Consider the following 14758-nt stretch of genomic DNA (forward strand, 5'->3'; position numbering starts at 1 on the left):
TGGTGCCGGGCCAGTACGGAGCTGGGCGGTCCCGGCGCCGGGGGCGGTCCCTGCGGGGCGGGCGGGGCCCAGCGAGCGCTCTGTGTGGCCTTGGCCATGAAGCCGCAGCCACCGGGCTAGGCCCCGGGCGGCTCTAGCCCAGGGCGGCCCGCGGAGGGCTGGGCCCGGCCCCGGCTCCGGTTACCGGGCCGGCGGGCGGCCGCTCACCATGCCCGGCAAGCACCAACACTTCCAGGAACCCGAGGTCGGCTGCTGCGGGAAATACTTCCTGTTTGGCTTCAACATTGTCTTCTGGGTGAGCGCGGGGTGGATTCCGGGCCCTGTGCTGGGGTGACGGGAGAAAGAGGTTCAGTCTCCTGAGGGGAGACCATTCCCTGCCACAGGGGCTTAGGACGGTCTCACCATTCCCTCCAACCACTCCAACCTGCCCGCCCACCCCCAAGACCACCGGAGAGAACTAGCGGGAAGCTCAGATTGCAGGGGGGCGGGTCCCAGCCACCGTGGGCATGGTATGGCAAAGGGGAGACACCTGTGTCTTCACAAGGCTCGACCGAGAAGAGTGCCTTTTTGAAGGACCCAGGGGCACGCGTGATGTGAGTGGTCCTCCCTCCTGCCCAGCTCACTTTGATACCCTGGGGTGTGGGGTGCACGCTGAGCCCCGGTCCTGGTTTATAAAGGAGTGTGCTGAGAAGGGAAGGGCGGGGTTTCCTTTCCTGCCTTCTTGCCCCTCCAGCACCTAAGCCTGGTTGTCTTGCCTTTAGCTCTGGCTAAGGGGGCTGAGTCAGAGCGCCTCCACTCCTCCTAGTTCCTTACTGGGATGGTTTCCAGCAGAAAAATCCAATACTGTAGTCAGGGTCCTGGGGGAGGATCTCTCCTATTGAGAGACGGGGCGCTGGTCCTCGGGGAACAGAATTCTACATTCCATAGCAGAATAAACCAAAGCTCTAGAGTGGAGCTGCTCCTGCCTGAGAAGGGATCTGTTGGTGTCCCTCCCAGGGTGGCATCTCTGCCCCTGGGCCCTGCCAAGTCATCTTTCACTTCTCCTGCATCTCATCTCTCCAAGGTTGCTTGCTGCCTCTGCAGTCTCTGCTTCTGCTGCCTTGGTCAAAATGCTGGGCTCATTCAGTTTTGCTCAGCAGGACTCAGTGGCACTGACCTCTACCCACAGGCTGCCCATGCAGTCACCTGCACGTGGGTGTCTTTTGGTTCCAGCAGAGGGTTGGATATATGCAGATTTTCCTGGTGGGAAAGTCTGGAGGCCAAGTCTGGAAGGCTTTGTGTACAGGCCTAGCTGTGAGATTGTAGGCAGGTTACTTCTCTCTGGGCCGCAGCTTCTCTGCCTGGGAGGGAGTGATAATGAAGCCTGCCTCCAAGGTTAGGTCATAGCAAATGAATTATAATTTACTGTATTTTGTTTGTTTTTTAGTGAGAAGAGGGGAGGCAGAGACAGACTCCCCCATGTGCCTGGCCAGAATCCACCCGGCAAGCCCACTAGGGGGTGATGTTTTGCCCATCTGGGGCCCCGTTGCAACAGAAGCCATTTTTTAGTGCCTGAGGAGGAGGCCATGGAGCCATCCTTAGTGCCCAGGGCCATCTTGCTCTAATTGAGCCGTGGCTGCAGGAGGAGAAGGAGGAGAAGAGAGAGAGAGAGAGAGAGAGAGAGAGAAGCGAGAGGGGGAGGGATGGAGAAGCAGATTGGCGCCTCTCCTGTGTGCCCTGACCGGGAATTGAACCCGGGATATCCACACCCCCGACCAACGCTCTACTACTGACCCAACTGGCCAGGGCCTAATTTACTGTATTCTTTTTTTTTTTTTTTGTATTTTTCTGAAGCTGGAAACGGGGAGAGACAGTCAGACAGACTCCCGCATGCGCCCGACTGGGATCCACCTGGCACGCCCACCAGGGGGCGACGCTCTGCCCCTCTGGGGCGTCGCTCGTTGCTACCAGAGCCACTCTAATGCCTGGGGCAGAGGCCAAGGAGCCATTCCCAGCGCCCGGGCCATCTTTGCTCCAATAGAGCCTGGGCTGCGGGAGGGGAAGAGAGAGACAGAGAGGAAGGAGAGGGGGAGGGGTGGAGAAGCAAATGGGCGCTTCTCCTGTGTGCCCTGGCCGGGAATCGAACCTGGGACTTCCGCACACCAGGCTGACACTCTACCACTGAGCCAACCGGCCAGGGCTAATTTACTGTATTCTTGAAGCTATAGAACATTATTATTATCTACATTCTACATATAAGGGAACAGGCACAGAGAGGTTAAGTCATTTATTCTAGATACATAGCGCCAGTAAGTGCAGAACCAAGGTGACAGCCCTGTAGGCAGTGGGTGGAGGTGAGGCAGAACACTGAGCAGAGGGAACTCTCTAATGCCAAGGGGGGACAGGCATGAGAGGCCCAGGCTTGTTCCAGGGCACTAGGGCTGGGACAGAGTTTGAGTTCTATGTTGAGAGCAGTGTGGAGTAGTGAGGGCTTCAGTGCTGGTGCTGGGTCTCTTCTGGCTTTTGTATTGGAGGCAGATCTGTCTGGCTGCCTTGGGGAGGATGGGGGAGGAGCCTGGGTTGGAGATGGAGAGACCAGGGAGGAGGCCTGGGACAAAGTTGGGATGGAGGGACGAGAAAAGCTTCAGAGGAAGTTGTAAAGCTGGATTGACAGGACTTGGCCAGTTGAGGGGCTCAAGGGAGGGTTTCAGGGAGGCAACAAGGCCTATGGGAGGTACCTATGAAACAGATCCAGAGATTTTTTTGTTTTAGTGAGAAGATCTTGGTGTTACCCTGCTCATAATCTTCCAGGGGTTTCTCACTAGAATATGGTCCAGACTCCTTCCCACGGCCTTCAGCACCCTTTGGGGCCTGGCCTCACTTCTTTCATTTTGTCCCTGGCACAACCAGAACTAACCTAAGCTCAGAGCCTTTGCCAGTCCCTCCTCCTAGAATTCTCTTCTCTCTGTATCTTTTTATCATTTTTTTAGGGTTTTTTTTCTTCTTCTTACAAGGACAGAGAGAGAGTCAGAGAGAGGGATAGATAGGGACAAACAGACAGGAACGGAAAGAGATGAGAAGCATCAAATTATCCCTTTTTCGTTGCGACTTCTTAGTTGTTCATTGATTGCTTTCTCATATGTGCCTTGTCCGTGGGGCTGCAGCAGACCGAGTAACCCCTTGCTCTAGCCAGAGACCTTGGATCTAAGCTGGTGAGCTTTGCTCAAACCAGATGAGCCCATGCTCAAGCTGGTGACCTTGGAGTCTCGAACCTGGATCCTCCGCATCTCAGTCCAACGCTCTGTCCACTGTGCCACCGCCTAGTCAGGCTGTATCTTTTTATCATTTAAATCTCAGCTAACATGTCATCACTTTCCCTAACCAAAACCTGCCCCCCCACCCCTAATTACTCCCCATTGTGTTGCCCTGTTTGATTTTCTTTAAAGCAGTGGTCCCCAACCCCCGGACCGGGAACCAGTACTGGTCCGTGGGCCATTTGGTACCGGTCCGCGGAGAAAGAATAAATAACTTACATTATTTCCGTTTTATTTATATTTAAGTCTGAACAATGTTTTATTTTTTAAAAATGACCAGACTCCGTTACATCCGTCTAAGACTCACTCTTGATGCTTGTCTCAGTCACGTGATACATTTATCTGTCCCACCCTAAAGGCCAGTCCGTGAAAATATTTTCTGACATTAAACTGGTCCATGGCCCAAAAAAGGTTGGGGACCACTGCTTTAAAAGATCTGTTGCTAACTGAAATTACCTTGTTTGCTTATTGGATTTCCCCCACTGGAGTGTAAACTCCATGAGGGCTGAGAGCTATCTCTCCTATTGGCTGATGTGTTCCTAGCATCTGGAACAGGAGCTGGGACATGGAAGTGTTTGCAGTAAGTGTCTGCAGCCAGGGAGAGGCTTGGGTGGTGATCCTGGAGATGTCAGTGTCATGAAGGGGAGGAAAGTGAGTGTGAGGAGGAAGGGCAGAAGGCTCAGGTTGGTACTGGTGGAGGGACATGCGCGTGGGGTTGGTGAAACAGAGGTGCTGGGAGGGAGGCTGAGAAGGGGCAAGTTGAAGAATGGCATTGAGTTAACCACTGAGGGGTTCAGGATAGAGAAAGTAGTGGCGGTGGCCTGTCTAAAGGCATGGGCGGGTCAAGTGGGATGAGGCAGGAGAAGTGATGTTTGGTTTCACATCCCAGATCCAGTGTGGGGGAGGGAAGGAAAGATATTTTTAAAGAAAGGGTACAGCAGTGGGAGGAGCCTGGGATATGAGATGGGAAGGCATTACAGGTAGGGTGGAGTTAACTGAGGCTAGGTGCTGAGGGGAAGAAGCCTGTAGAGAAAGCAGGGGTGAGGTCTGAAGAGGTGGGCTCATAGCCCTGGGCTTGGGCAGGAGGTGATGGATGGTCAGGCAGTAGCCTTGACATCCAGGTCTCTTCTCAGTAAGGAATTGAGGCAGGATAGTGGGTGGTGGTTAAAGGCTCAGGGAGAGCTGTGGCCACATGTTTTCTAGGATACAGACAGCCACTGGCCCAGGCTAGGTCCCCTCTGCTGGGTCCTGCTCTGCATGAGGACTCCTTGTCATGCAAGGGGCTTTGGTTTTGAGCTCTGAGGATGGAACGTGACGGAAAACAGTTTCTGGAAATCAGAGGTTGAAATGGTGGACTGGGGGTGGGCTGGTAGTCACAGAGTTGCAGGGAAGCCAGAGGGCTAGACTTGGAAGGGAGCTGAGGCCAGGAGCCCTGAACCCCAGCATTGGCTGCAGTGGGAGCAGAGGCTCAGGACACTACTGCTGCTGCTTAGCTGGAGTGTCTTTATCACCCTCTGTTTTAGTTCTGAGTTCCAGGGAAGGGGCCCTGATATCCATCCCAGGGCTAGGGAGTATTTAATCTTCTAGGCTGTGTGCTGTGGGGAAGAAGCACTGAGATGTGTTCTTGGGAAGGTGGGAAGGATCCTGGGTCCCATTTACATCTCTTGGCCCTCTTCCTTTCTCTCCCTCTGAAGACCCTGAGTGCTCAGGGTTGGGGGGGAGGCTCTGTTGGGGGTGGAGCAGGAAGCTGGTGCCCCAGCTCTCAGCTCTTTTCTTCTGCTCTTGCAGGTGCTGGGAGCCCTGTTCCTGGCCATTGGCCTCTGGGCCTGGGGTGAGAAGGTAAGGCAGTGGGGAAGGGCATGGGGCTGCTGCAGGTCAAGATAATGGGAGGGTCAGTACCCTCACTTGCCTCTGCTCCCCTGGCACAGGGCGTTCTTTCCAACATCTCGGCGCTGACAGATCTGGGAGGTCTTGATCCTGTGTGGCTATTTGTAGTAGTTGGAGGTGTCATGTCGGTGCTGGGTTTTGCTGGCTGCATCGGGGCCCTCCGGGAGAACACCTTCCTGCTCAAGTTTGTGAGTGCTTCCTACCTAGATCCACCGGGGACCCCAGCCTCCTCCCCCCCACCTCTTACATATAGTTTGTGCTTAATAATGGGTGGTTTTATTATGTTATAACAATAAATATTAGATTCATATTATTTATAATCATAGGATCTTTTCTATTGTAAATGACTGAAAACCAGTGGCCTAAGCATAAAAGGATACTTATTGACTCACTAAGGAAAGCACAGAGGGTGCTGGCTGCTGGCATATGTAGGTCCAGGGGCCACCAGTGTCACTTGGCCTGGTCTCTCTATTTCTTGGCTCTGTTCATCTGGGTTAGCTCTATTCCCCATGGGGTAGAAGCATGCCCAGGAACGGGGGGTGGGTGGGGGGTGGAGGGTCTCTGGCTTCACACTGCCATCCTAGAAATTCCTACTGAAAGGTGAGGCTCTTTCTTCTCATCCATTCTGTCAAAGTCCTTCAATTGTATCTTCTTGATTCTGATTGCCCACATATGGACCAATCCCTGTGGCCCCTGGGAAAGTTACCGCTCTGATTGGTGAGCTCCTGGCACATGCCCAGTCCTCTATCTGGGAATGGGGAAAGACATAATGGCTCTAGCTGAGCCACAGAAACTGAAGGTATATATTTAGGGTATTTTCCTCAAAACAAAAACAGACAAACAAACAATAAAAAGAAAGAATGAAAGAAAGAAAACACAGGTGATTATCAGAGGAAGTGGAATGAATGGGTAGGTAAGGACAGCACTGTCTTGACCATCATAAAACAACTCTAACATGACAGAAGCTGAGGACACTGGACTGTCTTGGATCTGGGTGGGGTGGAGCTCCACCTGGTGGCACCCCTAAGCCATGCATCCCCAACCCCCACTGTCTGTATATCTCCACCCCCAGTTCTCAGTGTTCCTCGGCCTCATCTTTTTCCTGGAGCTTGCAACAGGGATCCTGGCCTTTGTCTTCAAGGACTGGATACGAGACCAGCTCAACCTCTTCATCAACAACAATGTCAAGGCCTATCGGGATGACATTGACCTCCAGAACCTCATTGACTTTGCTCAGGAATACGTGAGTCCAGTGTCCAGCACTCACCCGACACCTGCAGGAGGCACTGGCTGGGCAGATGAGTGAGGGAGGGCGCTCCCTGTGTGCTGGTACCATTCCCTCACCCACCCCTCCAGGGAGGCCCCAGGAAGAGAGCCAGGCATTCTCTTTTCTGAGGGGCAACCAGAGCTGGTGATCCCTGTGGGTCCCCAAGTCCTAGAGCTGCTCCGATGGCCCTGGGCCCTGGCCTGGCCTGTCTGCTGGGGGCAGTGGGAAGGTAGTCACTCGCCTGACTGTCTCTATGGCGATTCCCAGCCTGGCCCTGTCTTTCTACAACCGGGCTTATCCCCAAACTGGCTGGGCCTGGCTTACCTGGGCTCTCTCCTCCCCCAGTGGTCTTGCTGCGGAGCCCGAGGGCCTAACGACTGGAACCTCAATATCTACTTCAACTGCACTGACTTGAACCCGAGCCGGGAGCGCTGCGGGGTGCCTTTCTCCTGCTGCATCAGGGATCCTGCGGTGAGTGGGGCCTGGTGAGGGGGCAGAGGGCATTGCTTAGTGCAGGTCCAGTCTGGGAAAAACCCACCACAGGGCTTGCTCAGCCCCACCCTGTGGATGTCTGGAGGAGGTTAATTTACTTGGGATACTCCTACCAGGCTGGGGAGTTGTGTTCATGGGCAGCACTGAGGCCTGCTAGAGTGGGGGCTGTGCCTCTTCAGCCAAACCTGTCCCTGTGTTTGTAACGGGATGGTAGCTGCAGGCCTCTGGACACAGGCCCTGGCCCACCGGGCTCCAGGCACCCTGTGGTTCCAGCTAAGTGCAGCCCAGGCAGTGTCTTCTCCTGGCTGGCCTGAAGGTTGTTGGGGCCGGGGCTGGGTCACCCCCTCAGTTATGGGTGTATGTGGTGTGGCCACCACTTTAGGGTGTCGGGTGGTGGGGGTTCTGATCACTTGAGGGCTTTCTTCAGAGCAGAAACTTCTCACAGCGACATCCCTGCAGTCACAGTTCCCCCATCGAGGGCCAGGCTTCTTCCCGTTCTTGTAACACATGAGCAGGGTTCCTAAACAGGAGAGAGCTTAAGCTGGCGTGTGCAGCTGTGCACCTGGCGTCAGGCAGAGCTGTGCGTGGGTCTTGCGAGCCTCACTCGGGTATGGGTGTGGCTGTGGCCAAATTCACATTCTGTTCACTTCCCCCGGGAAGCAGGAACCATTGCAGTGCTGGGCGCATGGGCCCCAGGGTGTCCCCTCACCAGTGGCTCATTGGCTTGTTTCTCCTCAGGAAGATGTTCTCAACACCCAGTGTGGCTACGATGTCCGGCTCAAACTGGTGAGAGTGGCAGGGACAGGGCTGGGGTTAGCTGGGGCACAAGGAGGGGAAGGGGCCCCCCATAAGCTTCTCTGAAAGGCCTCAGGATTTGTGGGGAGAGGGTGCTGAGTCCCAAGAACCATCCAGGCACTCAGGCCTTGGTACTGCCAAACACGGGGGCAGTGGGCCTGTGGGCACAGGCTCAGGTGCGTTTGCTCATCCACCTCTTTGTTGAGGGCCCACTGGGTGCCGAGCATGGCCCTAGACACGGCGTGCACACTCCCCAGACAGACAGATCCCTGGTGCTCTGGGAGCCCCTACTCCAGTGGCGGGAGAGACAGGAAGCTCACTGATAAATCAATGTTGGCAGTAATGTGACAATTTTGGAAGAGCTTGGAAGAATATAAAATAAGGGAGGTGGTGAGATGGGGCTGGGTAGTCAGAGAAGGCCTCTTGGGATCGAGGGTCTGCCGAGCCCGCAGTGAGGAGAAGGAGCTGGCCTGCGAAGGCCCGCAGTGGAGCGTCGGGCAGTGGGCCCTGAGGTGCAGGGCCTGGGCAGGGGTGGGGTGAGGCCCACGGTGGCGGTTAGGCTGAGCCACACACCTGTGTGTCCCCAGGAGCTGGAGCAGCAGGGCTCCATCCACACTAAAGGCTGCGTGGGCCAGTTTGAGAAGTGGCTGCAGGACAACCTGATCGTTGTGGCTGGGGTCTTTGTGGGCATCGCCCTTCTGCAGGTACAGTGGGGGCTCCGCCTGCGGCCCTGCTCCTCTACCCCAGACCCCTGCCGCTGGCCTCTCCCTCACCTACTTGCCCTTGTACAGGTCTTTGGCATCTGCCTGGCCCAGAACCTCGTGAGCGACATCAAGGCAGTGAAGGCCAACTGGTGAGGCTGCCATGCTGCCACTGCCACCTGCCTGGCCGCCCCAGGGCCTCCACTGTGCCATGATGGGCAGAGCTGCAGGGGGTGTTTCTGCTTGGACCTGAGCCCTGCGTGAGGCTCGTGTGGATGTGCTGTGCACCCACAGAGGAAGCTGCATGGCTCTGCCTGGGCTGCCTGTCCGAGACTTGTGTGCCTGGAGGGTGTGTGTCAGTGTGGGTGTGCACATGGAACGCTGTTTCTACTGTTGTGCGTGGCAGGCTCTCCAGGGGACGAGGACGGGTGCAGGCTGTGTCACTCCTCTCTGCATGGTGGTAGAGGGCGGGCATGGGGCCTGCTGTTGCCAGAGATGCGGCCACACGCAGCTTCAGAGCTCTCTTCTCTATTAGCTGTGACCTTGACCCTTCCAGGAGCCCACTTGTCTCAGACTCTAAAAACTGAGTCCAAGAATTTTTCTCTCCCTTGCTTGCCTCTCAGGATCAAACATGATGATGGCTACAAACTACTTAAATAAACACAACTTTGAAAACACCAGCTTGCACCCACCATCTGGTTCTGTCAGCTGCTGGGCTCCTGGCTTGGACCCGCCCTGCCCCATTTTCTTTGGCCTGGGTTGTGTACATGTTTGAGCCAAACTTTATTTTATTTATTTTATTTTTATTTTTTTATTCAGTGAGAGGAGGGGAAGCAGAGAGACAGACTCTTGCATGTGCTCCAACCAGGGTTCACCTAGCATGCCCACTAGGGGGCGATGCTGTGCCCATCTGGGGCATTGCCCCCATTGCTCAGCAACTGAGCTCTTCTTAGCTCCAAAGGCAGAGGCCATGGAGCCATCCTCAGTTCCCAGGGCCAACTTGCTCCAACAGAGCCATGGCTGCAGGAGGAGAGGGTTGGAAAAGCAGATGGGTACTTTTCCTGTGTGCCCTGACCAGGAATTGAACCTGGGACTTCCACACACCGGGTCAATGCTCTGCCACTGAGCCACTGGCCAGGGCCTGAACCAAACTTTAGAACTTGGTATATGTCACTTAAAAGTCTGACCCCTGGCTTCTTGGGAGGAATGGCCATCTGCCTCAGCAGCTCCCTGTGACCACCTCTCCTGGGACAAGAACTCCCCATTCTCTGAGGCCCCACCTGCCCCATTCTGCTCATTCGACTCTGCCCTGCCTGACCCTATAGGCTGGGAGTTGGCCTTCCCTGTCTCTGTAAGATTATTCCCTGCCAATACCTGGAGGCTGCTATGGCCAAGCCCGGGGCAGCACAGGGCTGTGAAGAATGGAGACTGGATCCTACTCTGAAGAGGCCAAGGAGGTGGCTGACCCTGCTGGGGACTGAAAAGGGTGCCAGTGGGCCCAGGAAGGTGTGGCTGAGGAGTGGGATGGAGATCGGTTTGAGGAAGAAAGTAGCTGGAAGCCCAAGGATTGACTCCTGGGCTCCCTACTTGGAATTAAGTTCAAAATCTTCCTGGTGGCCTGCAGGGCTGCCTCATGGTCACCAGAGGGTGCGCCAGTACAGCATTTCCTGCGCCTGGCTTTTCTCTGGCAATCTCATCAGGTACAGTCAAGTGTCCTGTGTGGTCACCCTGCTTGCTAGTGTTTCGGGGTTCCGTGAACTTGTAAACCTCAAAAGGAGCGAACTGGCTCAGACTTGGGAAAATCCAGCTGCTCTTAGCTCTGGCTCTTAGCAGCTGTGTGAAGGTGCATGTGCTGTACCCCTCCCTGGGCTGCCCGTTGTGGCTGGTTGCTGGATCTCAAACCCAGGTGTCCTGAGGGTGCAGTAGGTCATATTATAGATGAATGAAGCAGGTCTTTGAGTGTTGAGGCCTTTGCAGTGCTACTTTGACTTTCTCATTGTTATGGAAGATGGGACACAGAGACATTACGTTGTGACAAGAGAAATACTTGTATAATCAAGTTGATAATGGCAGCTGGCCTTGAGAGATAATCGGGTAGGGTGGGAGTTACAGCAAAGCCCAGATCCCCATCTGAAGTTGGTGGCTGTCACTAAATTACTGTAAAGTAAGAATGCAGGTCTAATGTTAGTAATGTAGAGACACCAGAAATCCAAATTTTTATGTAAAAATATTTTGATTTTTAAGTTGTTGGCAGCTAATGAAAAAAATTTAAAAATTTGCAAGCCAAACAAAAGGCAGGGGCCAGTTTTGGCCCCTGTGCTACTGTTGATCCTTCTGGGATAGTCGCCCCCAGGAACCTTGCTGCTCTGCCATTCAGGATGCTGGGAGCTGCTGCCAGGGGAGCCTTGGTGGGGACGCCCCGCGTCATGCCCTGGGGTCCCGGACAGCTGCTGGCTGCAGGTGAACAGACGCTAAATAAATTCAGCTCAGTTCAGTGCATTTGTCTTGTGTTTCTTAATTTCAAACGCTTTCACTTTCATTCCCCCAACCTGCATATCTCCCATTTGAAGAAGAGATTCTCTTCCTGATGAAGCTGGAGTTCAGCGAGGGAGGGCGTTGCCCAGCGCACAGCTGGGAGAGGCACCCAACTCTGACCCCTCTTGCTGAGGCCTGCCTTTCTGACACATTAGTGTGAGACCACACACTCACAATGCCCACCAGGGATGGGCAGCAAGGCATCATTCCCCAGCATGTTGAGTGTTCACATAAGTGCTGGGGATATAGGAGAGAGAAGGCAGGTCCTGGGCCTTGTGCTGCATTCTGAGGGAGACAGACAAGTACGCATTTGTGTTAATATATGAATGACTAAGAGTGACGGGCTAGGCAGTGACAGCTGGGGTGTCTGGGAGAAGGGACCCCTTTGATGAGGGTGGCTGGAAGAGAGGGTGCCATCTCTGGGAAGTCCCAGAAGAACAGTGTTCCAGGTTTTGGTACCAGCTGCCCTAGAGGCCCTGAAGCCAGAGTGGCCTCCACAAGAGGAAGCCTGGGGTACTGGAGAGGTGGGAGTGGGTGAGGGGCAGAGGGTATGGCCAGGGGAGGTGGTGGAACCAGGTTATATTTGGAAATTAGATTGGTGAAATGGGATAAGAATGACTGGTGGGAGTAGTTATGACTCTGGCTGGGAATCCAGTTCTCCAAAGCTCAGTTCTGCTGAAGACAGCCATCCATGAATCCACCCATGCATGCATGCCGCCACTCAGGTAGGCGCTGGCTAGAGGCTGTGGTTACTGAGGCAGCTTGCACGTGCCCTTGCCTTCCGAGCCCACAATCTCTTGGCAGAGGCAGACAAAGCAGCTGCTAGTGGTGCAGTGTGTACATGGTGATGAACACATGATCACTGCTAGGTGGCATATCACGCTGGTTAGAGACAAATTTCCTGTGCCCAAAGTAGAACTTAAAGCAGCTCTTTTCCTTGCGCTGATGGACCTTTTCAGATACGTAGAAAGCACAAAGAAGTGTGTAAGGCTGCTCCTGCCCATCCCTGGGCCATGGGGACCAAGGTGACCTTCCCACTCTCTGTCAGGGAGAGGTGCACACCGGAAGTGACAGAAGTGGCCATAGTCTGGCAGCCTGGGAACACCCCAGGACCCTGGGCCTGCCTAGTCTGACCAGGGAAGAGGCTTCCAATTTGGTGAGAAGGCATCCTGTGACCAGAGTGGGACCAGAAGTGACACTGGGTTGATGAGCCTTTGGATACATACGGTCAGATGGCCTACGGAAGTCAGGCCAGGGTCCCCTCCCAGTTAGCACCCGAGGCAGGGTGGGGCATGCCTCGGTGGAGCCACTCCAGGTGACCACCAGAGGGCGCCAAGGTGCGGTGGACACAGAGCAGCGGGACCCCAGGGCAGAGGGGCTGTGAGTGTGCATCACTGCCAGGAGCCCCTGTGGCTGAGTGAGGCAGCTGCCCTTTCCGAGACCAGAGTGCCCACCCTACTGCCAAATCCAGGCCTTGCCACCCTCTGCTTTGTCCACTCTAGGGACAAACAACACTGCCCCCCCCCCCCCCCCAGCCCCTGCCTCTCCCAGTGCTCAGGGAGATGTGAGTCCACCTTCCAGCCCACACAGGTAGTGATATCTGCCAGACAGCTGGGGGGCTCTGCTTTCTCCAGTGGGCCGGAGTAACATGCTCCCCCCTCCCCCCCACACACACTTCCATTTGCTCCTTCAGCCGGAGTTACTGAGCACCTAGTATGCACCAGATACTGTTACAGGCACTTGGGATACTTAAGAGAATAAAAGAAGACCCACCCCATGGTGCTATCAGGGCAAAAGAGTAACTATTTTCACTTTTGGGTCACTCAGCTCTGCCTTTATAGCAGAAAGCCACTCTCAACAAGATGAATGGGCGTGGCAGTTTTTCCAATAAAATTTTCTGGACACTGAAACTAGAATTCCATATAATTTTCACATGTCACAAAATATTATCCCTCTTTTGATTTCAACCATTAAAAATACAGCCATACTTAGCCTTTGAGCTATATAAAAACAGGCAGTGGGCTGGGTTTGCCTCACCATCTGGAGTAGTGGCCCCCCAGTGTAGGAAGGGAGATGACACACAGTGAGTCCTGTAATGAGTTGCTCACCTGGCGCGGGTGAGGGCTGTGGAAATAGAAGAGTGAGTGTGAGCCCTACCCATGGGAGCTGGGCAGGCCTCAGCATTAAAGGTGTGCTCAGAGGGAGCCTCGTTGAGAAAGCAAAATGAAGCAAAGACTTCTTATTTTCATATAAAATTATTTTGCCCTGGCCAGGTAGCTCAGTTGGTTAGTGTCATCCCAATATGCCAAGGTTGCAGGTTTGACCAGGTCAGTGCATGTATAATAATTAACCAAAGAATGCATGAATAAGTAGAACAACAAATTGATGTTTCTCTCTGTGTCTCCTTTCTCTCTCTCTCTCTCTCTCAAATCAATAAAAATTAAAAAAAATATTTTGATAGCATGGGTAAAATAGAAACCCAACCTACATTAAAAATAGAAGAAACGGGCCCTGGCCGGTTGGCTCAGTGGTAGAGCGTCGGCCTGGCGTGCAGAAGTCCCGGGTTCGATTCCCGGCCAGGGCACACAGGAGAGGCGCCCATCTGCTTCTCCACCCCTCCCTTCTCCTTCCTCTCTGTCTCTCTCTTCCCCTCCCGCAGCCAAGGCTCCACTGGAGCAAAGATGGCCCCGGCGCTGGGGATGGCTCCTCGGCCTCTGCCCCAGGCGCTAGAGTGGCTCTGGTCGCAACAGATGACGCCCAGGAGGGGCAGAGCATCGCCCCCTGGTGGGCGTGCCGGGTGGATCCTGGTTGGGCACATGCGTGAGTCTGTCTGACTGTCTCTCCCGGTTTCCGGCTTCAGGAAAAAAAAAAAAAAAAAAAAAAAAATAGAAGAAACGCCTCTGACCTGTGGTGACGCAGTGGATAGGGCATTGACCTGGAAACACAGAGGTCGCCGGTTTGAATCCATGGGCTTGCCTAGTCAAGGCACATTTGGGAGTTGATGCTTCCTACTCCTCCCCTTCCTCTCTCTCTCTCTCTCTCCTCTCTAAAATGAATAAATAAAAAAAAATATTAAAAAAATAGAAGAAACTCAGGTCCCCTTACACCCCATTCTGTCCCCTCCCCTTCCCTTTCTCAGTGTCATCACAGCCTCTGGACCTTTTACATTCTCCAAAGTGTGCATGCATATTATGTGTCCATAGCAAATATTCAGTATTGTTTTGTATGTGTTCTAAGTGGCAGGTGACTGTCCCCATCTTGCTGAGGCTTGTTTTTCTGCCCCCTAGTCATGTCCACGCATTAAAGCTGCTCATTTTGGGTGACTGACTGTGCGGGTGATTCCCTGCAGAAACAAGCCATGGCTGCCTCTCCATTCCTCACCTGATGGGTTGTGGACAGTCCAGCCTTTCCTGCTTTGGGTGTCTTTCCACACCAAGGTCATGATTAGAAGCAAAGCCAAGCCCTCTCTCCTGGGGTTCCAGCTGGAGCAGCCATTGCTTTGCTGGGCAGGAGGATGAACACTACAGGGGAAGGTGGCCTCAAGTTGGAGCTGATGGCAGAGATGGCCCCAGCAGGGGCCTCATTTTTCTTCACAGCCCAGGCAACAGGCCGATGCCCATACCCATCAGAGGCCTGGAACTCAACCCATCAGAGGTGTGAAATCTGTACAATTAGCCCCTTGGCACTGCCAAGGCTGTTGCCATGGTAATGCCTCCTGGTCCCCTGTGAAGCCACATAAGCAGATGGGGATGTCAGCACCCTGCATACAGAGGGGCTTCTGCTGTGGA

At 54.1% G+C, this 14758-nt stretch overlaps 1 protein-coding gene across 2 annotated transcripts; it reads left to right on the forward strand.

Moving 5' to 3' along the window:
• The first annotated feature begins 14 nt into the window (after window positions 1-14).
• Window positions 15-9115, forward strand: TSPAN17 (tetraspanin 17). Of its 2 annotated transcripts, XM_066341884.1 has the most exons (8): window positions 19-295; window positions 5082-5132; window positions 5222-5368; window positions 6253-6423; window positions 6793-6918; window positions 7678-7725; window positions 8322-8438; window positions 8526-9115. In XM_066341884.1, exons 1-8 carry the CDS (start codon window positions 209-211, stop codon window positions 8589-8591), a joined length of 813 nt encoding a protein of 270 aa, XP_066197981.1. In that variant the 5' UTR covers window positions 19-208; the 3' UTR covers window positions 8592-9115. The 2 variants fall into 2 exon arrangements, with proteins under 2 accessions (XP_066197980.1, XP_066197981.1); XM_066341883.1 differs by having other exon boundaries at window positions 15-295; window positions 8322-9115.
• Window positions 9116-14758: the final 5643 nt, after the last annotated feature.

The sequence above is a fragment of the Saccopteryx leptura genome, chromosome 6 (genome assembly GCF_036850995.1).
Source record: "Saccopteryx leptura isolate mSacLep1 chromosome 6, mSacLep1_pri_phased_curated, whole genome shotgun sequence".
NCBI classification, from domain to species: domain Eukaryota; kingdom Metazoa; phylum Chordata; class Mammalia; order Chiroptera; family Emballonuridae; genus Saccopteryx; species Saccopteryx leptura.